The 19,893-nt window shown below is 53.4% G+C and overlaps 8 protein-coding genes across 8 annotated transcripts; 5 read left to right on the plus strand and 3 right to left on the minus strand.

Annotated features, from left to right (window-relative positions):
• Positions 1 to 143: 143 nt before the first annotated feature.
• On the minus strand, positions 144 to 1,704 carry ALG7 (tunicamycin resistance protein; the record flags this gene model as incomplete). The annotated part of the gene is made up of 2 exons (XM_018276931.2): positions 1,180 to 1,704; positions 144 to 1,106 (listed from the first exon to the last, which is right to left on the minus strand). Exons 1-2 carry the CDS (start codon positions 1,597 to 1,599, stop codon positions 144 to 146), a joined length of 1,383 nt encoding a protein of 460 aa, XP_018128655.1. The 5' UTR covers positions 1,600 to 1,704.
• Positions 1,705 to 1,851: 147 nt separating this feature from the next.
• SEH1 (epoxide hydrolase, soluble (sEH)) lies at positions 1,852 to 3,494 on the plus strand. Its single transcript, XM_018276932.2, has 2 exons — positions 1,852 to 2,147; positions 2,228 to 3,494. The coding sequence occupies exons 1-2, from the start codon at positions 1,917 to 1,919 to the stop codon at positions 3,269 to 3,271; spliced, it is 1,275 nt and encodes a 424-aa protein (XP_018128721.1). The 5' UTR covers positions 1,852 to 1,916; the 3' UTR covers positions 3,272 to 3,494.
• Positions 3,495 to 3,814: 320 nt separating this feature from the next.
• VE01_07498 (uncharacterized protein) lies at positions 3,815 to 6,816 on the plus strand. The gene has a single exon (XM_018276933.2). The coding sequence runs from the start codon at positions 4,022 to 4,024 to the stop codon at positions 6,002 to 6,004; it is 1,983 nt and encodes a 660-aa protein (XP_018128720.2). The 5' UTR covers positions 3,815 to 4,021; the 3' UTR covers positions 6,005 to 6,816.
• A 95-nt stretch (positions 6,817 to 6,911) lies between these two features.
• VE01_07500 (uncharacterized protein) lies at positions 6,912 to 8,537 on the plus strand. The gene has a single exon (XM_018276934.2). The coding sequence runs from the start codon at positions 7,046 to 7,048 to the stop codon at positions 8,318 to 8,320; it is 1,275 nt and encodes a 424-aa protein (XP_018128654.1). The 5' UTR covers positions 6,912 to 7,045; the 3' UTR covers positions 8,321 to 8,537.
• VE01_07501 (uncharacterized protein) lies at positions 8,435 to 9,930 on the minus strand. Its single transcript, XM_018276935.2, has 2 exons — positions 9,183 to 9,930; positions 8,435 to 9,135 (listed from the first exon to the last, which is right to left on the minus strand). The coding sequence occupies exons 1-2, from the start codon at positions 9,472 to 9,474 to the stop codon at positions 8,528 to 8,530; spliced, it is 900 nt and encodes a 299-aa protein (XP_018128653.1). The 5' UTR covers positions 9,475 to 9,930; the 3' UTR covers positions 8,435 to 8,527.
• Positions 9,931 to 10,044: 114 nt separating this feature from the next.
• Positions 10,045 to 13,397, plus strand: FOX2 (bifunctional hydroxyacyl-CoA dehydrogenase/enoyl-CoA hydratase fox2). Its single transcript, XM_018276936.2, has 5 exons — positions 10,045 to 10,362; positions 10,425 to 10,500; positions 10,555 to 11,775; positions 11,826 to 12,248; positions 12,419 to 13,397. The coding sequence occupies exons 1-5, from the start codon at positions 10,280 to 10,282 to the stop codon at positions 13,313 to 13,315; spliced, it is 2,700 nt and encodes an 899-aa protein (XP_018128649.1). The 5' UTR covers positions 10,045 to 10,279; the 3' UTR covers positions 13,316 to 13,397.
• Positions 13,393 to 16,467, minus strand: FAA4 (long-chain fatty acid-CoA ligase). The gene is made up of 4 exons (XM_018276937.2): positions 16,189 to 16,467; positions 15,120 to 16,119; positions 13,929 to 15,064; positions 13,393 to 13,857 (listed from the first exon to the last, which is right to left on the minus strand). Exons 2-4 carry the CDS (start codon positions 16,021 to 16,023, stop codon positions 13,765 to 13,767), a joined length of 2,133 nt encoding a protein of 710 aa, XP_018128648.1. The 5' UTR covers positions 16,024 to 16,119; positions 16,189 to 16,467; the 3' UTR covers positions 13,393 to 13,764.
• A 1,001-nt stretch (positions 16,468 to 17,468) lies between these two features.
• On the plus strand, positions 17,469 to 19,815 carry VE01_07504 (uncharacterized protein). Its single transcript, XM_059463886.1, has 3 exons — positions 17,469 to 18,083; positions 18,205 to 18,366; positions 18,435 to 19,815. The coding sequence occupies exons 1-3, from the start codon at positions 18,026 to 18,028 to the stop codon at positions 19,256 to 19,258; spliced, it is 1,044 nt and encodes a 347-aa protein (XP_059319548.1). The 5' UTR covers positions 17,469 to 18,025; the 3' UTR covers positions 19,259 to 19,815.
• The last annotated feature ends 78 nt before the right edge of the window (positions 19,816 to 19,893 follow it).

A 19,893-nucleotide genomic window follows, 5' to 3' on the forward strand; every position in this document is an offset into this window, starting at 1 on the left:
CACTACAGACAGTGATACTGGGAAAAGCGTCAAGCTATATATATACATCCCCCTCCCCCTCTCCTGGGAGAACTCTAAAAATCTACAGCCTCCTCCCCTTTTCTCCCCCTTTTCTATAAACTACACCCCGCCCACCCCCTTTTCTACAAATTATCCACCGTAAAAATCAACAACGCCGCCTTATGCCTCACAAACAACCCGCCCAACCCAACAATCACCTGCATACACACAATCTCATTCAACAACCTATCCTCCCTCAACGGCCCCCTCCACACCAGCCAGAGGTTCAGGATCGTCATATTGGTCGTCTCCCTCACCTTTCCATCTTCGTCGCGGTTGACTCCCAGACATCCCACCTTCTCCAGCACCGAAATCAACAAACTCTGCAACCTATTAGGCTCCCGCGTCCACGGCGTCACGGAAGGTTCAAGGAGTCCAGAACGCGCATTAAACCGCGGCAATCTGTGCCTCGGACACGCGATCAACCGGAAGAGTTGGGGAGCGGAGTATATGAAATTCGCAATCTGCGGCAGCAAAAGCAACAGCAGCGTCTTTGAGAAATGCCCCAGGATCGCACAGGCAGCGAATACAGTCCCGGCAAAATAACAGTACGTGTCCCCCACGAACACCTTAGCGGGGTACTTGTTCTGCGTCCACAGCGCTAGGGACACGCCGATGAAAGGGAGAAGGAGGTAGAGCGACAACAGATGCGAGTCTGTGGCTGGATGAAGTGGTGGAGAAGGGGGGAGGAGGTACAAGATGTCGTTCCCGGCGAGCAGCCCAGCGATGACGAGGGATTGGCTGACTTCGATCCCGTTTATCCCCGCGAGGATGTTAATGCTGTTTGGAGCAAAAATAGCGATCGCGGCCATGTAGAGGTAGTACCCCCACCCCAAATTAAGCAGCTCGCCGAGGTAAGGGCGAAGGGGCGTGGGGACGACGACGTGGGTTACGCCGAAATCGACGAAGTAGACGATTAGGATGGGGATTGAGGCGAAGGCGGGGATGAAGAATTTGTGGCGCCATCGGATGTCGAAGAGGTCGTCGCCGATGCCGAGGATGACGACGGATTGGAGGGAGAGGAGGGCGGAGAGGTAGGATGCTAGCTAGGGGTGTGTGTTAGTGGGGGGTTTGTTCTGAGGGTTGTTGGAAAAGGGGGCGGGCGGGGTGATAACACACCTTGTTGTGAGGGAATCGGTGGAGGAATCTCCCAGTCTCGATATTCACCACCTCAACCACAACATCCCTATTTCCCCCCCCCGACGTCGCCGCCACAATATCCTTATAAAACGGGAACGGAATAAACACAATCGCCACCAACAAATACACCACCGCGCACACCGCTCCCATCGTCTCCGGAATCTCCTTCTTGTGAACTTTACTCAGATCCTTCCCCCTCAATCCCGCTTTCATGAATGTAGGACCCAGCCACCGGATCATGGCGTAGGTGGCGCTGAAGGCCATGCCGCTGAAGGCGAGGGAGGCGATGAGGGGCTCGCCATCGCCGTGGAAGGTGTTGCCGACTACAGCGATGGAGCAGAGGAAGAGGGAGAGCAGGGAGAGTTGCTCGGGGAGGGAGAGGGTGGAGGGTGGTGGCATTGCTGAGGAAGGCTAGTGGCGCATTGTATGTTGTAGTGGATTAGTGATGCGACGACTCTATTTCTTTTGCTCTGCTCTGCTGGAGATTGGGAAATGCGATGTAATGTGATAAAGAACGGCCCAGCTTATTTCCAGGACGACGTGGCTTTCTCAGCCTCGTGCACGCGCCGACGCGGCGGATTGGACTCATTGTTCAGCCTCGCGCGCTATCGGCCCAGTTCAGCCGCCTCACCACTTACCACACCCACGTCACGCGAGGGGCGTAACCTTATTGTGCAACCAACAAACTCCGCGCTCTCCAGCGCACCAGGGCGCAAATGACACCAGCAGCAGCAGCGATGGGAGAAGATCTATTCGGTGAGCCAACCGGCTTCTCGATCCAGCAGCACGGACACAAGGATATGGTCGAGGCGTCTGCTTTTAACAGCTACGGCACGAGATTTGCGCTGGGGTCCGCGGATGGGAAAATCAAGGTGTTTGATCGGTTGAGGAATGGGAGTTGGGGGCTTTGTGATACGTGGGCGGCGCATAATGCGGAGGTTTTGGAGGTGAGTTTTGGGGAGATGCTTGATGGGAGTGGGTGGGGTGGGGTGGGTGGCTGATACTGATACTGATGGTCTTGGTGTAGTTGCATTGGTTGCCGCCGACTATACATCCGAATATGCTAGGCTCAATATCGACGGATGGGAAGTTCAGGTTGTGGGCTGAAGATCCTACGATCCCTCCGCTTAATGGGAGGAGGTTTAATTCAAAAGCGAATCGCCCGATTTACGAATTGCGATCTGCGTCGAGAGCGCCGTTCCTCTCTTTCGATGTGAAGCACAACCCGGAGCTGCGTCATACATTCCTAGCCCTGCTTGATCGCGACGCCCTCTTGACGGTGTATGAGAATGACGAGCCGGAGAATATGACGAGCTGGACACAGATCGATCAATTCCTCGTCTGCGAAAAGCCGGCTAGAGGAGAGGAGGTGGCGTTCAAAGTCTCCTTCGACCCTAATCTCGAGCCGTCATATAATGCCATCCGCGAGGGTGTGCCGCGGGACTCCTTATCGCTTATTGTTGCTGGTATGAACACAGCCCGGATCTGGCGCACAAAGGTGATCTCTCATGATGTGAGTTTAGGGTCGGGGAGCAGCAGGGAATTTTATCGCGCTGCGGATTTGCCGGATCATAAAAGCTTGGTGAGGGATGTTGCTTGGGCGGCTGGGAGTATCAGGGGCTATGATATATGCGCTACTGTGTGTAAGGACGGGATAGTAAGAGTGTTTGAGGTGCGGACGCCGCCTAAGGAGGGACAGGAGGCGACGGATGCGCCGTATGGGGCGTATCCTTCTAATAAGGGGGGGAATCCTTCACGGATGAGTGTTGAGCTAAAGAATGGTCCATCGGGGATTGGGGCTGGTCTGGCTACTGTGAGGTCTGGTCCGGGTGGGAATAGGCAGTCCGGGGGGGTATCTCTGGCTGGTCAAGTTCCGCATACCGTCAAGGAGATGACGAAACTCGACGGCCATCATGGCCCTGTGTGGCGCTGCCAATTCGACGATGATGGACAGATGTTGGGGACGACTGGGGATGATGGGAAGCTCCTTTTATGGAGAAGACAACCGAATGGACAGTGGTGTTTGAATGGAGAGCTTGCGATGAAGAGGGAGCATAGGCCTATTGCTTAATATCGGCGATGGGCCTTTGTTTAGGGGGTTATACTATACCCGCTTGCCTTTGTCTGGCATGAGTGTCACATATTCTGCAATGTTTCGGGAGGCGTTGGAGCGGAGTTTCGGGATCTGAGGCCATAATATTGTACACTTGAAGTTTAATGGCTTAATTATAATTGTGTAGATACAGCAGGGAGCCATAGGGCTATAGGTTAGAAAGATGAAAGAAGATTTGTTGTACTCGCTGATGGAAATCCTCACTCATGTGCTGGCAGTAAGGTATTGGTAATATCGTGAAGACACTCAAAGTGAAACGCTGAACATCTATATTTAAGCTAAAGATCAATATAGAGGCGTTAAAGTATAAACAATAAAGTGAAAATAAATGAATGTAACTGCAATGCCCAGCAAACTAATGACGCAGAATCCCGTGTTGGAAGCGTTTTGAAATTAAAAACATTTCGGTTGGAGGTGAGGGGCTACGCTATCCCGCAAGGCTCCCAAATCCCAGCAGCCACCGCTTGCCGATTAAGGCACTCCACGTAACACCCATCGGCCCATTTGCCGTTCCCTCAGCCTTTCCATTCGTATTGCGCGTCCAGTCCAATAAGCAACAATCCTCCCCGCCCCAACATACATACACACCAGAATCCCAGCTAGGACATATTTTCGCCGTCTGCCTTGCCAAACTCGCCATACTGGATCGCAGGGTGCCTCGTTATCACTGGCGCGAACACCATGTGAACGGGATGTTCATCGATCGCCATGATGGTATTCTCCAGCCTGCTTAAGACGGGGAACGACCAGCGACGACACCGCCGATTGAGCTCTTCTGGATCGCCGGGGGGAGATACTTCGCCCAGCCCGTCGCAGAAATCGTCGGTTACGACTGTCGAAGATACGCCGTATATTGCGAGCGAGGCTCAGCTGGAGGATGTCGAGTCCGAACCGCCTGAGCTGACGGACTTAAATAACAGCCTTGCCGCCTTGGCTGCGATATTCCCGGATGTTCAGGTCGAAGTCTTTCGAGAGATGCTGAGTAGCTTTGATGAGGAGTCGAGACTGGCGGTGGTTACGGAGGCGTTGATCAAGAATAAGATGAAGTGGTCCAGGGGACGATACAAGGTGCTGGGGAAGGAAACGGCTCAGAAACCGTCTGAAGATACTGTGGAGGTGCTGCCGAAAGAAGAGAGGTTTAGAACGGATGCATATAAACTGGCAGTCAAGAATGCTGCATACAACGAGTTTAAAGGGCTATCTCACTCCACGGTTAAGGCTGTACTGGCAGAACACAACCATTCTTTCATTCGTGCTCGACCAACCCTCGCAGCTCTTCATGCAAAGTCATGGAGATTCTCTATCACGGCAATATTTAGTCGCAAGAAGGCGAACCCTGAGCAGAACCAGTTTATTGTTTGGCACTCAACGGGTCTCGGCTCGATTATCCCAACTCTGAAATCTTCTGGCTGCGTGGAGTTAGACAGGGAGTTATTTGAATCATTCATCAAGCCACTTCAGGTGCGGAGCCAAGCCGAACAGATAGAGAAGGACCATACACTCGCGCTCGAACTCAACACTGAACAAGCTGAAGAGGCCGAAGCATTACATGATTGCGAGTGTTGCTACACTTCGTCAACGTTCGAGGAGCTTTCCGCTTGCAATGACGGTGCACATTTCGTGTGCTTCCAGTGCATTAGACATGCCGCCAAGGAAGCTGTGTTTGGGCAGGGCTGGGCACGTAATGTGGACTCTCAACTTGGATCCCTCCGATGTCTGGCGCCTGTAACGGACGAGTGTCATGGCTGTATCCCACAAGAACTTGTCAATAGAGCGTTGTTAGGAGAAAAAGGAGGTGTAGATGTCATCCGGAAATTCAACGAACGACTGGCAGAGGACACTCTCCTCAAATCTCAGTTGCCTTTGGTTCGATGTCCATTCTGCAGCTACGCCGAAATAGACGACATATATCTGCCCGAGACCCAGAAGGCTTGGAATTTCCGTCAGCACAGCAACCTTTCGCTGTTTGGCTTTGCACTCTTCTTTCCTTTTATCGGGATGATACCCTTTTTAATACCTTTAATTTTACTCGCCATCCTCATTTCGTTCCTGGCAAGCTTCAACGGCAGGGTCCAGAACTTTGCACGGCGGCACATCATGGCATCCTACACACGCGTGCGCCGACACCAACGCGGCCTACGTTTCCAATGCCAGAACGAATCATGTCTCCGCTACTCCTGCATCTCCTGCTCCAAAGCCTGGTCCGACATCCACATCTGCCACGAATCCTCCCTCCTTGCACTCCGCACCCAAGTCGAGCTCGCCATGTCCCTAGCCATCAAGCGCACCTGCCCGCGCTGCAACACCAGCTTCGTCAAGTCCTCAGGCTGCAACAAGCTGACCTGCGTGTGCGGCTACCAGATGTGCTACGTCTGCCGCAAGGACATTGGGAATGGGGAAGGCTACCGCCACTTCTGCGAGCACTTCCGCCCGAATGGCGGGAAGGGCTGCATGGAGTGCGAGAAGTGCGATTTGTACCGCTGTGAGAATGATGAGGTGGTGGTGACGAAGGCGAAGGAGGATGCGGAGAGGTTGTGGTTTGAGAAGGAGGGCGGGGGGGATGAGGATCTCAAGAAGACGTTGGTGCAGAAGTATGACCCGGCGAAGGATGGGTGGGTGGGCCGCATGTGGCGGTCGAGGCCCAGCGCGGAGAGTGTGTTGGATGCGCTGGTGGAATTTGTTATTGAATGATGATTGGGATGTCTGGGCTGGGGGGTATGGGTGGGATTTGGCGTTTTGTTTGGTTGTGCATGCGATATCCGGATGGGAAGGAGGGGTACTGGTTTAAGGTGTTTTTGAGCCGGGGGCTAGAAGCCATGACTGACAGGTGTCTGTACTGAAAGATACGGGACGTTCTCTTATATGGGACGGATAATAAAACGATTTTTTATACAGTTCTTGGGGTTTGAGGAAGTGGACAATTGGTTGGAGATCTGTGATTGAACGCCTCTGCATTATAGTTGCTATGAACACTGGTATCTACAGTTCCTGCTGTTTTCTACAGCCCCTCCTCGAACTTCTAGACAGCATGAGTCTATTGCTTCCAGCTTCAAAAGGGCCACCCCCTACATATCAAAACCCCCAAAAAAAACCTTCATCCACACTATCCTTCTCTCCACGACCAAAAGATCAAAAAGAAACAAAAAAATATTGAACAGAGTGGGACTCGAACCCACGCCACTTTCGTGACCAGGAAACTATATGATAAATCACATGTATTAAGGTATAACCTTAACCTGGCGCCATAACCATCTCGGCCATCTGTCCCGGATTTGTTGAAGCGGAGGGGCTTGTTGGGTGTTTTGTGAAAGGAAAAAATTGTAGGTGGGTTCTTCAATGGCGACCCCACATGAAGTGGGGATGGTCCCTGAGTAGCCGCCCCTCAATTGTAGAGGGTACAAATGACGGTATTGAGGCGGTGGGATTATTGTAAATTATGAATATTTATTAGGCCTCGGTGTGCAGTTTATTTTATTAATCCTGTAAAATTATTTATTTCGTAGATATTATAGTGCCCACAGAACGCGTCGTGCTCGGTTAGATCTGGTTCAGCCTTGCCAACGCGTAAATTGATTTCTGGACCAAGCCTCGCGGGTCACACTTTCACCAAGTCGGCCCATCAAGCAAGGAAACGTCAGCTTCAGACACCAAGACGCTTGAAGCTCTAAATCGACCTATTGATACATCAAACAAGCGGCCTGACGACATAGTCAACCAACAGCAACCGCCCCAATGGCTGGCGGCGTACAGGGCTTCGTGAACAAAAAACACCAGCAATATGGCGGCACCGAGAACGAGACGCCTCTGTCACAGGCAGAAATTCAACAGCGCAAGACTGCTGTCCGTGACCTGGGATTGAAAGCCCCGGGACCAGCAGCTGGTCGGAGGAGCCTGTCGACTTCTGGACCCGGCGTGCCATTTCGAGATGGGGTCACTGGGCCAGCCAGAGCTGCCTCCCCACTTGCCATGCAACAGGCTGGTGCCCAGAATGGTTTTGCTACTCAAGGCAGAACTCAAGGCAATGGACAGGGCCAAGCATATACCCAAAGAGAATCTATGTGGGCTGAATCGAGTCTCGGATCTGATTCGTTGTTCACTGTTAAAGACAAGTCATTCGGTCACTTCTACAGCGATGACGAGTTGCAAGGTCAACACGTTGAGGGACAGGATCAAGATGTTGGATTATCTGACCAACGATCTGACAGTGATCCGGAAGAGGGGGAAGCTGATCAGAACATGGCCGGATACCACAATGCCAATCCCAGACAGCCGGGGATAAGCCAAGCCAGCATCCCAATGAGAGGGGTCATTACACGCCGCTTCGAACCTAAGATGCAGCAACAGCAGCGACCTGTTACGGAAACCGCCCCTTCCAACGGCAAACGGGCATCGAATGGCTCTGTAAAGAACTACAACCAGAAAACCATGCCAGGGCGTGGGCACCAAGTACAGAAAGATGGAGACCATCAGCAGGAGGTAGATGCGTTTGCTCCCTCTGAAGTCGACGAAGATACCATACACTCAATTGGTGGTAATGGTGGAAAGCATCCCCGGAAGGGTTCCAAACGGCAAGCAGAAGATATTTCCAACATTGACTTTGACCACAAGACGCTCTACGAGATGTCATACGCAGACCTCGAAAAGCAGCCATTCGACGAGGATCCAAACCAAGCCGAAAACTCCTCACTGACAGGTCTCTCCAAACCCCTCGACGACCGCATGAAGATGTTCCAAAATGCGCCAGCGGAAAATCAAGCGGCGTTTCTCGCCACGCTGTCCATCGATGAGTGGGAGGACGCGGGCGAGTGGCTCATGAAGCAGTTCGGCACTGTAATGGGAAAGGTTGCGGATGCTCGACGTGAGAGACGGAAGATTGCGGCTGAATTTGAGGAGAGGCTTGCTGCGAGGGATGCAGAGGTCAGGAATAAGATTGATGGTGTGGAAGATGCGTTGAATTTCTTGAAAGATGGAGGAAATGACTTGTTGAGGGGGAAGACGCCGATTTAGTGGCTTGTGGGATGATACTTTTTGTTATTTACAATTTGCTGGAAGGGCTTGAGGATGACATGGCATGTATTTAACTGGAAGAGCCTGAAGATGACATGGCATAAATTTAGCTGGAGCAAGCACAGAACGGTGGCGAAAAGGAGGGAGGGGCTATTGCTGCATCATATACCCATTTGCTTTATCTACAGCTTTCAATCAAATCAGAAATCATATCTGCTGCACTTCTTGCACACGTCTATCTCTTCCAACAATCAGCCTCAGCTGACTACCCTTCTTCCCCTCATCCCCCTTAAACACCCCCTTCCTCAGTTCCTCTGTGAACAGCTCATATGCGGGGTAATACCCATCCACGAACTTCACCACCTGCTCATCCGTCATCGCATTTTCCACCCCCCTCGCCTTCCTCAACACCTCCTCCTGCTCCCTCCGCCACGCATACACAAACGCCGTCTCACTCGCATCAAGGTGTATGAACGCATCCAGCATATCCGTCATAACATCATACTCCCTGAGCTTATCATTCACGAACAACAAATCCTCGAGCCGGTTCTTCCATAATGTGGAATCGGGATTCGAACGCGACGCCTCGCGCTTGGCGGCGACCTCGGAGTCTGACAGGGCGCGAAATCCGACGGACCACCCTTCGAGGATTATGACTTGCAGCTTGCGCTTGCTAGGTTCGTTGACACGGAGGGGGGTGGATGTGCGGTCGCCTTGTCCGTTGAAGGCGGATTTGTCGTAGCGGGGGATGGAGGTTTCGGTCTGGGAGCGGAGATTGGTGAAGAGGGAGCGGGCGAGGGGGATGTCGTGGGTTCCTGGGGCTGTTAGTATGGGGATAGATGAGGGGTAGGGAGGGGCATACCGGGCTCTCCGCGATGCTGGATCAGCGGGTTCGAGGGATTGGCTTCTGCTAGGGCAACTTGGTCGGCATGAGTGAGATAGAGGTCATCGAGGCTGATTATCTCAGTCACAAGGTTGCAGTCGTCGTGGAGGGTGGAGAGGAGGAGGGAGACGAGGGTGGATTTCCCGACGCCTTGGACGCCGTTGATGCCTATGAAGAAGGGGGCGGAGGGGGAGGAGGCAGCGTGGATGGCATGGCGGGCGAGGATGAAGGGGATGCAGTGGGCGCTTTTGTCGTCTATTATTTCGGCCATGTTATCATTTATGAGGGTGGTGTTGGGAGCTGGGGTTTGAGATGGAGGCGGGGGTTGTCAGGGTCTGAGAGAAGTGGTGAGCTCCACAGTGACTCTGCATTTATCCAAACGTTACAATTCCTGACCTGAAGCTTCAATGGTACAATTCTGACAATCTGTTCAAGGGCCCATAATTCCTATTCTCATATTTTCCATTGGCGGCTCTCCACGAAGGTTTGCTCGTCGACAGAGACTCGACTTGCCGTGCTTGACGGTGGGACTCAATGCGGGGTTAACAGCCTACTGGAACCCCGACTCTCCGATCCGGCCTTGGGAGACTCTAGATCCATGACGCTCATTATCGGCATCAGCGTCGCAGGATCTCATTCTCCAACTCCGAAATGATTACTGTTCAGCGTCAGAAATTATTATGGGAACATAATAATAGGACCCTAAAATAATGCACATGGCATTTCTCCAACTCCAAATTATCTCGGAGACCGCTGGCATGTGAACGCGAACGCTTAAATTTCGCAGCTTCCCCAGGTTTCGTCATGACCCCAACAGCCGGCCAATCACAACAGCCGAACGGTTTGGCCGAGGCATGTGCCGAGGTGATCTGGGACGACCACGACGAGCCGAAAACGAACAAGTAGATAAACACTTCGCTCCCGGAGACCGCGGAGTATATTTCTTGTCTTATTCTGCTCTTTCTTTCCTCATTATACCCTCAAAAGAGCTTCTTCCCTCAAAGAGCTTCTTACTACACCGGCTTCTTCCAACACCGGTTTCTTCCTACGCTGGTTTCAACTATACCCATTGAAACATGTCGGAAATCAGATACGATGGCCAGGTCGTGGTCGTAACGGGGGCAGGTGGAGGCCTTGGAAAGGCATATGCGACCTTCTTGTAAATTTCCGGCCCAAAAAATGCATACGCTTTTCCCAGTCCTTTGCTAACACCGGTCACAGTGGTTCGAGAGGTGCCAGCGTCGTGGTGAACGACTTGGGCGGATCGTTCAAGGGCGAAGGCGGAGCATCCACAAGAGTGCGTCATGTCCCATTCCCCCCTTCTCCGAGCCGAATGCTGACCAACCCCCAGGCTGCTGATGTAGTTGTCGAGGAGATCAAGGCTGCTGGCGGCAAGGCCGTTGCCAACTACGACAGTGTCACAGACGGTGAGAAGATCATCGAGACGGCCATCAACACTTTCGGCCGCATCGATGTCCTCATCAACAATGCCGGTATCCTCCGTGATATCAGCTTCAAGAACATGAAGGACCAGGACTGGGACCTGATTATCGCCGTCCACGTTAAGGGCTCATACAAGTGCGCCAGGGCCGCATGGCCGCATTTCCGCAAGCAGAAGTACGGACGTGTTATCAACACCGCCTCTGCAGCTGGTCTCTTTGGCTCCTTCGGCCAGACCAACTACTCCGCCGCCAAGCTTGCCCTGGTTGGCTTCACCGAGACCCTGGCCAAGGAGGGCGCCAAATACAACATCAAGGTCAACGTTATTGCGCCAATTGCCGCATCCCGCATGACCGAGACCGTCATGCCCCCGGACATGCTCGCAAACCTCAAGCCGGAGTGGGTTGTGCCGCTCGTGGCCACTCTCGTCGACAAGGATGCCGAGGAGACCGGTTCCATCTTCGAGGTCGGTGGTGGACACATCGCTAAGATCCGCTGGGAGAGATCCTCGGGAGCACTCCTGAAGGCTGATGATTCCTACACCGCTGGCGCCCTGCTCGCCAAGTGGGACGATGTCAACAACTTCAAGGAGGCCGAGTACCCATCTGGCCCCGCCGATTTCCTCAGCTTGTTGGACAAGTCTATGAAGCTGCCCTCCGCCCCCAAGGCTGAGGCCCTCGACTTCAGCGGAAAGGTCGTCCTCATCACCGGTGCCGGAGCTGGTATCGGCCGCGCATACGCTCTGGCATTCGCCAAGCTCGGCGCTAAGCTCGTCATCAACGACCTTGTCAACCCAGACACCGTCGTCCAGGAGATCCAGAAGCTCGGTGGCACCGCTGTCGGTGTCAAGGCACCTTGCGAGAACGGTGAGGAGGTTGTCAAGGGCGCCATTGACGCCTTCGGCCGCATTGATGTCGTCGTAAACAACGCTGGTATCTTGAGGGATAAGGCTTTCGCCAACATGGATGACAAGCTCTGGGACCCAGTCATGGATGTCCACCTCCGCGGTACCTACAAGGTCACCAAGGCCGCATGGCCATACTTCCTTAAGCAGAAGTACGGACGTGTCATTAACACTACCTCCACCTCCGGTATCTACGGAAACTTTGGCCAGGCCAACTACGCCGCTGCTGTAAGCTTATCTCCCCCCTAATCCTCAAGTTATCCTCCTAACATTCACAGAAATGCGGTATCCTTGGTTTCTCCCGCGCTCTTGCCCGTGAGGGTGCCAAGTACAACATCTACGTCAACACCATCGCCCCCAACGCCGGAACCGCCATGACCCGCACCATCATGCCCGAGGAGATGGTCCAGGCCTTCAAGCCCGACTACATAGCACCCCTCGTCGTCCTGCTCGCCAGCGACAAGACCCCCAACCCAACCGGTGGCCTCTACGAGGTCGGCTCCGGATGGGTCGGCAGCACCCGCTGGCAGCGTACCGGCGGTGCCGGCTTCCCCGTCGACGTCGTCCTTACCCCTGAGGCCGTTCGCGCGGAGTGGGCCCGCATTGTCAACTTCGACGACGGACGTGCCGACCACCCAGACAGCCCGGCTGATGGCCTCAAGAGCATCATGGCCAACATGGAGAACAAGTCTAGCAACAAGGTATGAGCCTCTTCTAGGTCCTTGTGTGAGCGCGCTGTGCGCGCGCGTGTGTCTTTCGTATCTGTCCTTTACGACGCTTCATGTACTGTACGATAGCTAGTCGCACTCAATGTCAAAATAAATGTCAAACTTATGATCAGAACCACTATCTAACACTTCTCCTTCCGTAGAAAGCCAAGAAGCCCGCCCGCAAGTCCGAGCCCAACCCCGAGATCCTCGCCGCCATCGAGGAGGCCAAGAAAGCCAAAGCCACCGGCACCGAATTCAAATACGAAGAGCGCGACGTCTCCCTCTACAACCTCGGCATCGGCGCCCTCCGCACCGAGCTCCCCTACATCTTCGAAGGCTCGCAGGACTTCCAGGCCCTCCCAACATTCGGCGTCATCCCCCCCTTCTCCGCCGAGGCCCCCTTCGACATCTCCGCCATCGTCCCCAACTTCAACCCCATGATGCTCCTCCACGGCGAGCAGTACCTCGAGATCCGTCAATTCCCCATCCCCACCTCCGCCACCCTCGTCTCCTACCCGCAGCTCATCGAGGTCGTCGACAAGGGCTCCGCCGCCGTCCTCAAGTCAGCTACCACCACCGTTGACAAGGCCACCGGCAAGGACGTCTTCTACAACGAGCAGACCGTCTTCCTCCGTGGCTCCGGCGGCTTCGGCGGCAACCCTAAGGCAGGCGACCGCGGTGCCGCCACCGCCGCTAACGCCATCCCCAAGCGCGCACCCGACGCTGTCGTCGAGGAGAAGACCACCGAGGAGCAGGCTGCTATCTACCGTCTGAGCGGTGACTACAACCCTCTTCACGTCGACCCCGAGTTCGCTGCCATGGGTGGCTTCAAGGAGCCTATCCTCCACGGACTCTGCTTCTTCGGTATTGCGGGTAAGGCGGTCTACAAGACCTATGGCGCGTTTAAGAACATCAAGGTTCGCTTTGCTGGAACTGTGACGCCTGGCCAGACCCTTGTTACGGAGATGTGGAAGGAGGGGAATAAGGTTATCTTCCAGACCAAGGTCAAGGAGACGGGCAAGTTGGCGCTGGCTAGCGCGGCGGTTGAGTTAGCTTAGAAGAACTGAGTGTAATGATTTTGTGAATGGAGTGTAGAATTAGCTTAGTTTGATGTTTAAAGAATTTCATATAAGTACTGTCACTATTGTCCTTTGAGAGAGAGAGTGGTTGCATGATTTTGATGGTTCGTCCGGTTCCATTACTTCACAACAGACGGCAATTATCAAACGCACGAACAAAGAGTCATCAAAAAAGTAAACGTCTCATTAGCCCCTCCCATCATCAGCGCATCCCTCCCCATCCTCACTCATAACAGTTGTTAGAAAACTAGGTATACACCACTCAGACACTCAACCTCCAACTGACCCTCCCCCTCCACCACGTCCCCATTCAAACAAAACATATATAATTTGCCCCCCTTCAAAGCAAAAGGTATCAAAAATAAAAACTACGTTTTTCAACCCCAATCCCCACTAAACACGCAAACACATAGCATAGGTTATGAAACCTAGCTGTTCTTCGCGTAAGCAGCGTCGATGTCCTTCTTGTATGTGTCGACGATGAGGCGACGGTTGAGCTTTTGTGCCGAGGTGACGAAGTTCTGTAAAACCCATACGTTAGTATTTTATCATTCTACAGTAATCAAAGTCCATTTGTAAATAGAAAACTTACGTTTTGGGGTGTCCACTCCTCATCCGACATAACAACACCACTGATAATCTCAATCCCCGACAACCCTCCGGAGCGACCAGCATCCTGCAGCGCCTTGAGCACCGCACCCTGCAGCTTAGCATTATGCACGAGCTGCTCGAGGTTGCCCTCCTTGATGCCAATCGACGCCGCAAGCTTCTTCAGCGCCGGCTCGGCAGGCACAATGATTGCGACGGGCTTGCTCTTCTGCTGATCGGCGTAGACGCAGATGTTGGCCACGACGGTCGCCGAGCGGTACACCGACTCCAGCTTCTCGAGCGCAATGTACTCGCCGTTCAGCGTCTTGATCAGGTTCTTCTTGCGGTCGACGATGTTGAGGTGGCCGTTGGTGTCCCACTCGCCAATGTCGCCCGTCTTGAACCAGCCGTCGGGGCCAAAGGCCGCCTTGGTCTCCTCCTCGTTCTTGTAGTACTCCTCAAACACGCTGTTCCCGCGGATCCAGATCTCACCCTGTGGCGAGGGCTTGTTGGTCGAGAAGTAGCCAGCCTCGGGGTAGTCGACGAGCTTGATCTCGATGGAGCCGGGGATGTCGCCCAGAGCCGAGTCGGTCCACTTCATGGGATCCATAAGCGCGCCCATGGCGCAGGTCTCGGTGAGACCGTAGCCGTTGATCATGGGGCTGATCGAGAGGGAGATGAAGCGCTGCGTCTCCTTGGAGATTGGCCCACCGCCGTTCAGGCAGATTCGGAGTCTGCCACCAGTGGCCTCCTTCAGCTTCTTGAATACGACCGCATCGAGGACGCCGGCGCCCGGGAGGCCGTAAGACATCATCATGCTCTTCAATGACATGGCTCCCCAGAACAGGTTCTTCACGATGGGGCTCCCGGCGTTGACCTTGGCGACAATGCCCTTCTTTACAGTCTCCCAGACAGCTGGTACTCCAACGAGAATGGTAGGCTTGCACTCGCGGATGTCGCCGTTGCAGTTCCTGACAGAGGAATCGGAGAGGGTCTTAGGGTTGCCGTAGCACATGGTTCCACCCCATCCCAGGCACGAGTTCTCAAAGACCATCTCAAGAATGTGAGCAAGTGGGAGGTATGCAAGAAGGGTGTCGCCTGGGCCAATATATCTCTCGATAATAACGTTCACGCCGGCAACTAGGCTTGGATTAGCAAACGTCAATGTGAAAACTGAGCGATTGGGGAAACTTACGTGCGGCAACGACGTTCTTGTGCTTCAACGGAACACCCTTGGGGGTGCCCGTCGATCCGGAGGTGTACATGATACAGGCGAGGTCGTCGGGAGTGGGTGGCACTGCATCGACTGGGTTCTCTGCGCCCAGCGCGATGAGCTCGTCGATGCTGAGAACGGTCAAGTGGGGGTGGGCCTCCTTCAGGCGCGCGATATGTGCTGGGTTGACGTCGTGCTCGGTGTTGTAGATGACGTGGTTGATCTCCTTGGCCTCCTTTAGCGGATTGACGATGTTGAGGAGAAGGTGGGGGTCAAGGAAGATAGCGTTAGCGCCAGTGGCCACCAGAGAGTGCTTCAGTCCCTCCTCGCCCAGGGTATCGTAGGCCGTGACGATGGGCATCGATTGCGATGCAGCACCGTGAGACATGGCCAGCCAGTGGGCGCTGGTCGCAGCGAAGATGTGTACGCGGTTGTCCTTGACCATGCCGAGCTTCCTCAGGCCAGCGCCAATGTCGATGACCATCTTCTCGTACTCGATGAAGGTGCGGTAGGTGTATCCGCTGAGCTCAAAGTATGTCCAGACCTTGTCCTGCTCGGTCTCAACGCCATCGATCATCCTCTTGATGCGCTTGGTCTCCTTGTGGGTCTTGAGCAGCTTGCGCGTGCCGATGGCCTTTGCGTTGCCATACTTGCGGGCTGCTACCTTGACAACATCGAAGAGTGTGGCAACATCGGGGAATGGACGAGTGACGAGGCGGTCCTGGAGGTCTGGGTTACGGCGAGGAAGGGTCTCGCCCTCAACAGGCGCGGCGCCCTCGACCTCTTTGGAGAATGGGGGTGACCTGACGATGCGTGGCTGGACGGTAGCCTTCTTCAGCTGCGGGTGGTCGTTGATGTGCGGGAGCTCGGAAACGACGTCCGTCATGGTGAAGGTTGTTGTGTGTGTGATGAGTGATGAGAGCTGTGGAGGCTATTTGCAAGAGGGAAATGAAGCTTCAGTTCAGAGAGCTCCTAGCAGGATCTGGAGAGAAAGACAGGTATTAGCGGGGAGAAGCTAGGCAGATGGGGGGGGTGGTTTATAGTCACTGACAGTATCAAGTGCAGATAGATGATGATGATGATGCTTGTGATGGGCCGAGGAGGAAGAGAAGGAAGGAGTAGGAGTAGTAATTGGGGAGAGGGGGTTTTGGGTAAGAGATGGAAGGAGCAAGCAATAATGGGCTCTTTGGGGAAAGGTACTTCCTTGCTCTAGTTGTTTTGGTGGGTTTACAAAGTAGATCCCTGTTTTTGGATGTTTGGGGGGGGGTGGGTAGGAGCAGTATTGAAGGGAGGTGGAGCTGTAGGAGCAGGGATGTTGGGAGTTTGTTGGGGTAACGCGATACGTTAACCCGCACTTTCCGTAGTCAGGTATGAAGTCAGCCACCACTAACTACTGCAGCTGTAGGGTGGTAGAGTGGTCTAGTCGCTTAGTTCTCGTGCCGCCTTAAAGTCTAGAGAAGAGTGTATATAATGTCTAGAATAGATCAGTGTTTACAGCAACTGTAGTTCAAGCAAAGGCGTTCTGTCACTTAGGGCTACAACTAAACAGGGTAGCTGCTTAGAGACGGAACTAGAGTGGGAAGTCCTATCAGCTTGAGTTGTTAGTAGTATGTGAATCTTTAGCAATAGAAGCCCCTCCCCTAGAGTATTATATTAGGCAGCGCGAGTAGTCGTCTAACCAGACCCCATTAGAGTAATAGAGCAGATCAAATCATTATGTCGGTTACTATGAGAGGGATGTCGGCGGCTGTAAGTGGCTATAGTGGTTATAGTGGCTGTAATGGCTGTAAGAGGCTTGGGGGCTGTGGGCTTGGGCTGGGCCTAAAGAAGGCTGGGCATAGTAACGTCAATATATTGCCGCCGTATGCTTTAGATTGTAGCTGCATATGTACTCTGGGATGTACTGTACCAGGGGCGACGGTTGTACTGTGGCTACCTAGTAGGCTCTAGGTAGAGTGAAGACTGAGATGCTATACAGAAATAGATACTCGAGTATAGTAGTGGTTCTTCTGTTTCTTCTCTAGGGGGTAATAGGAATACTGATACCTTCTACAGCCATCTCAAGCGCCCAGCTCGGTCCCTCTACCCCGCCCAAGCCATTTCTACGGCGATCACTAGTAGTCCACTTTCCTACACTATCTATAGGCAGCCTGAATTACAAAGTAAGACACTAATACGGCAAGCCACAGGTGTGCACACCTGCCCCCGGCCCTCCGCATTCTGCGCTTCTCTCTCGGCAAGAGCACCCCAGCTCAAAACAGGCGAGAGGCGGCCAGGCCACTCTTGCCGGACAAGTCACGAGACCTAAATCCGTAAACTAGGAAACGACGACACACAGCCTTGCATATACCCATCGACTCCCTATAGAAAACAGTATATAGCATCAGTTTACAGAAAAATCTCAACAATAGCCATCCCCTGTACCAACACCAACAAAATGCGGCCTTACGCCAGGGATCAATAGCGGATCTACATCTACAATTCACCCGTCATCCATCCCTATCAGCAAATCCCTCCGCCGAGCTTCCCCGTACCTAGGTAGCCGAGGCCCACGCCCGCTTGCCAAGGTCCCTCGTGGTCAATCCCTCGCTAAAACCTCGTGTGCATCGCCGAGCTACGAGTGACAAGAGGGACACAAGAAGCCGAGCCTGCACTTGGGCCTCCTGCTGTACCCAGCCGAACTCTCTTCCCCAGATCCTAGGTCGTTGGCCTAGGTAACACGTGACAAGGTTAACTTGTGGGCGGGATAAACTTTGTTCCTCATGCTAGTCCTCGGTTACACGTGACGAGGCTGCAGGCTCATGCAGCCTCGTTCACATTATCCCCTCATCGTAATCTTGATAAGAAAAAGATGCTAGGATATCTAATATCCACAGCATCACACACACATGACGGTCGAATCCCTCCTCCGAGCCCTCGGGGACGAGATTGAAGATGCGGAAGAAGGCAAGTTCTCTTTACTCTCCTTACTCTCAATCTCTTCATCCATACAAATCACTTATTCACCCCTCCTTCTCACTTTCTTCCCCTCCCCTACCCCCACCTCACTAACACCCACCCCCTTCAGAATCCTTCCTCCTCTTCTCCCAACCCATCCCCTCCCAAAACCTAGGTTTCGTCGACCAAACCGCCACCTCAATCGACCTCACCATCGCCGGCCGCGACCTCACCATCTACCAATCCCCCACTATCCTCTCCTCCACTCGTGGCGGCGGCACTACAGGCGCAGGTACGATTTTCCCCTCCTTCCCTCCCTGCTTCCTTCTCCCTCCACATAAGCCAACTAACCCCCTACAGTTCTCTGGAAAATCACCCCCCTGGTCGCAACCTGGCTCTCATCCCCCACCAACCCCTTCACCACCCACTCAGTCTTCACTCCCTCGTCCACCGTCCTCGAACTCGGCTCCGGCATCTCGGGCGTAATCGCGCTCGCTCTATCACCCAGCGTCAGCTCCTATACACTCACAGACCAGTCCTATGTCCTAAAGTTGTTACGGCAGAATATCTCTTCCAACCTTCCCTCTCTCACTAGGAAGTCGAAACCCAGCAATAACAGTAACTCGTCGAAATCGAAAGCAAAAGCGAAATCTAAGCGCGGCGCTACACAGGCCGCTGCTACAGAGGGTGGCGAGGGTGGAGAAGGAGGGGAGGGAGACTCGAATATACAGATTAAGACACTAGACTGGGAGACAGATGAGGTAGCCGGCTTACTTCCGGGAGGAGGGAGTTTTGACGCAGTGATTGCGTGTGATTGCATATACAATGATGCCTTAATCGAGCCACTCGTACAGGCCTGTGTTGATGCCTGTCGGTTACGTGAGAGGGAACGAAAGGCCCACCGCGATAGCGACGACACGACAACAACCGCCAGCAACAGCGCCAACAACTCCAATGCCCAAACCAACAGCGGCGGCGGAGGGGGTGAAGCTGCGGAGTTGGGGAATGTAGAGGGAAAGACAGTCTGTATTATAGCGCAGCAGTTGCGCTCAGATCAGGTCTTTGAAGGGTGGCTTACGGCGTTTAAAGAGTCGTTCCGGGTGTGGAGAGTTCCGGACGAGGTTGCGGGGGTGGGATTGAGGGGCGGAGAAGGGTTCGTTGTTCACGTTGGTGTTTTGCGGTAGAGCGGAGAGTTTAAGAGGAGTTGGATGAAGGAGGTGTTGAGGGTATGTGAAATGGCTTTTTAGGTCTTATACCAATATGGCCACTGCTCCCCGGATTGCCCAAGTGAGCCTGCACCAGCGAAAGCTCGGCAAGCAGCCCGAGATCTTTCTACGTAAAGCTGGAATAGAATACAGCAATGCAGAGACAAATATATATGCTATGACAACTAGTCATCAGCCGCGACGGATGCTCCCCTAGACTTTGTTGGGGACTAGGGGAGAACCACAGAGGTAGTGACAGCATCTACATAAAAGAAATAGGCGGGGATTTACCACGTTACACGAGTTGTGTTCTGGTTCGTTACACGAGTTATGTTTCTGTTACACGAGTTGTGCTCCCGTTAGTTACACGAGCTATGTTACAGGAGTTGGGTTCTAGCCCGTTACACAAGTTGTGTCCCTACACAACTCGTGTAAAGTGCTAAAGCCCCAGCCTATGTCTTTTAACAACTCACCTACCAAATGGACTAGCCCGAAAATGGATGAGTTTAGGTTATTAGTAGTGTTATATAACAGGGTCGTATTACTTACTTGCTACCTTTCTCCTATAATATAGTAGCCCATGCCTATACATGCTCAAATAGTGTACTGCCTAT

Source organism: Pseudogymnoascus verrucosus, assembly GCF_001662655.1.
Source record: "Pseudogymnoascus verrucosus strain UAMH 10579 unplaced genomic scaffold scaffold_34, whole genome shotgun sequence".
In the NCBI taxonomy this organism is placed as follows: Eukaryota; Fungi; Ascomycota; class Leotiomycetes; order Thelebolales; family Thelebolaceae; genus Pseudogymnoascus; species Pseudogymnoascus verrucosus.

Excerpts from the sequence above, each read along its gene's own strand:
- SEH1 (XM_018276932.2), top strand. The coding sequence starts at position 1,917 with ATGACACCAGCAGCAGCAGCGATGGGAGAAGATCTATTCGGTGAGCCA. Across the intron at positions 2,148-2,227 it reads ATAATGCGGAGGTTTTGGAG|TTGCATTGGTTGCCGCCGAC; the intron begins GTGAGTTTTGGG and ends GTCTTGGTGTAG.
- VE01_07498 (XM_018276933.2), top strand. The coding sequence starts at position 4,022 with ATGATGGTATTCTCCAGCCTGCTTAAGACGGGGAACGACCAGCGACGA.
- VE01_07500 (XM_018276934.2), top strand. The coding sequence starts at position 7,046 with ATGGCTGGCGGCGTACAGGGCTTCGTGAACAAAAAACACCAGCAATAT.
- VE01_07501 (XM_018276935.2), bottom strand. The coding sequence starts at position 9,474 with ATGGCCGAAATAATAGACGACAAAAGCGCCCACTGCATCCCCTTCATC. Across the intron at positions 9,136-9,182 it reads CCAGCATCGCGGAGAGCCCG|GAACCCACGACATCCCCCTC; the intron begins GTATGCCCCTCC and ends TAACAGCCCCAG.
- FOX2 (XM_018276936.2), top strand. The coding sequence starts at position 10,280 with ATGTCGGAAATCAGATACGATGGCCAGGTCGTGGTCGTAACGGGGGCA. Across the intron at positions 10,363-10,424 it reads AAGGCATATGCGACCTTCTT|TGGTTCGAGAGGTGCCAGCG; the intron begins GTAAATTTCCGG and ends CACCGGTCACAG. Across the intron at positions 12,249-12,418 it reads AGAACAAGTCTAGCAACAAG|AAAGCCAAGAAGCCCGCCCG; the intron begins GTATGAGCCTCT and ends CTCCTTCCGTAG.
- FAA4 (XM_018276937.2), bottom strand. The coding sequence starts at position 16,023 with ATGACGGACGTCGTTTCCGAGCTCCCGCACATCAACGACCACCCGCAG. Across the intron at positions 15,065-15,119 it reads CAAGAACGTCGTTGCCGCAC|TTGCCGGCGTGAACGTTATT; the intron begins GTAAGTTTCCCC and ends ATCCAAGCCTAG. Across the intron at positions 13,858-13,928 it reads AGGAGTGGACACCCCAAAAC|AACTTCGTCACCTCGGCACA; the intron begins GTAAGTTTTCTA and ends TGGGTTTTACAG.
- VE01_07504 (XM_059463886.1), top strand. The coding sequence starts at position 18,026 with ATGACGGTCGAATCCCTCCTCCGAGCCCTCGGGGACGAGATTGAAGAT. Across the intron at positions 18,084-18,204 it reads GATTGAAGATGCGGAAGAAG|AATCCTTCCTCCTCTTCTCC; the intron begins GCAAGTTCTCTT and ends CACCCCCTTCAG. Across the intron at positions 18,367-18,434 it reads CGGCGGCACTACAGGCGCAG|TTCTCTGGAAAATCACCCCC; the intron begins GTACGATTTTCC and ends AACCCCCTACAG.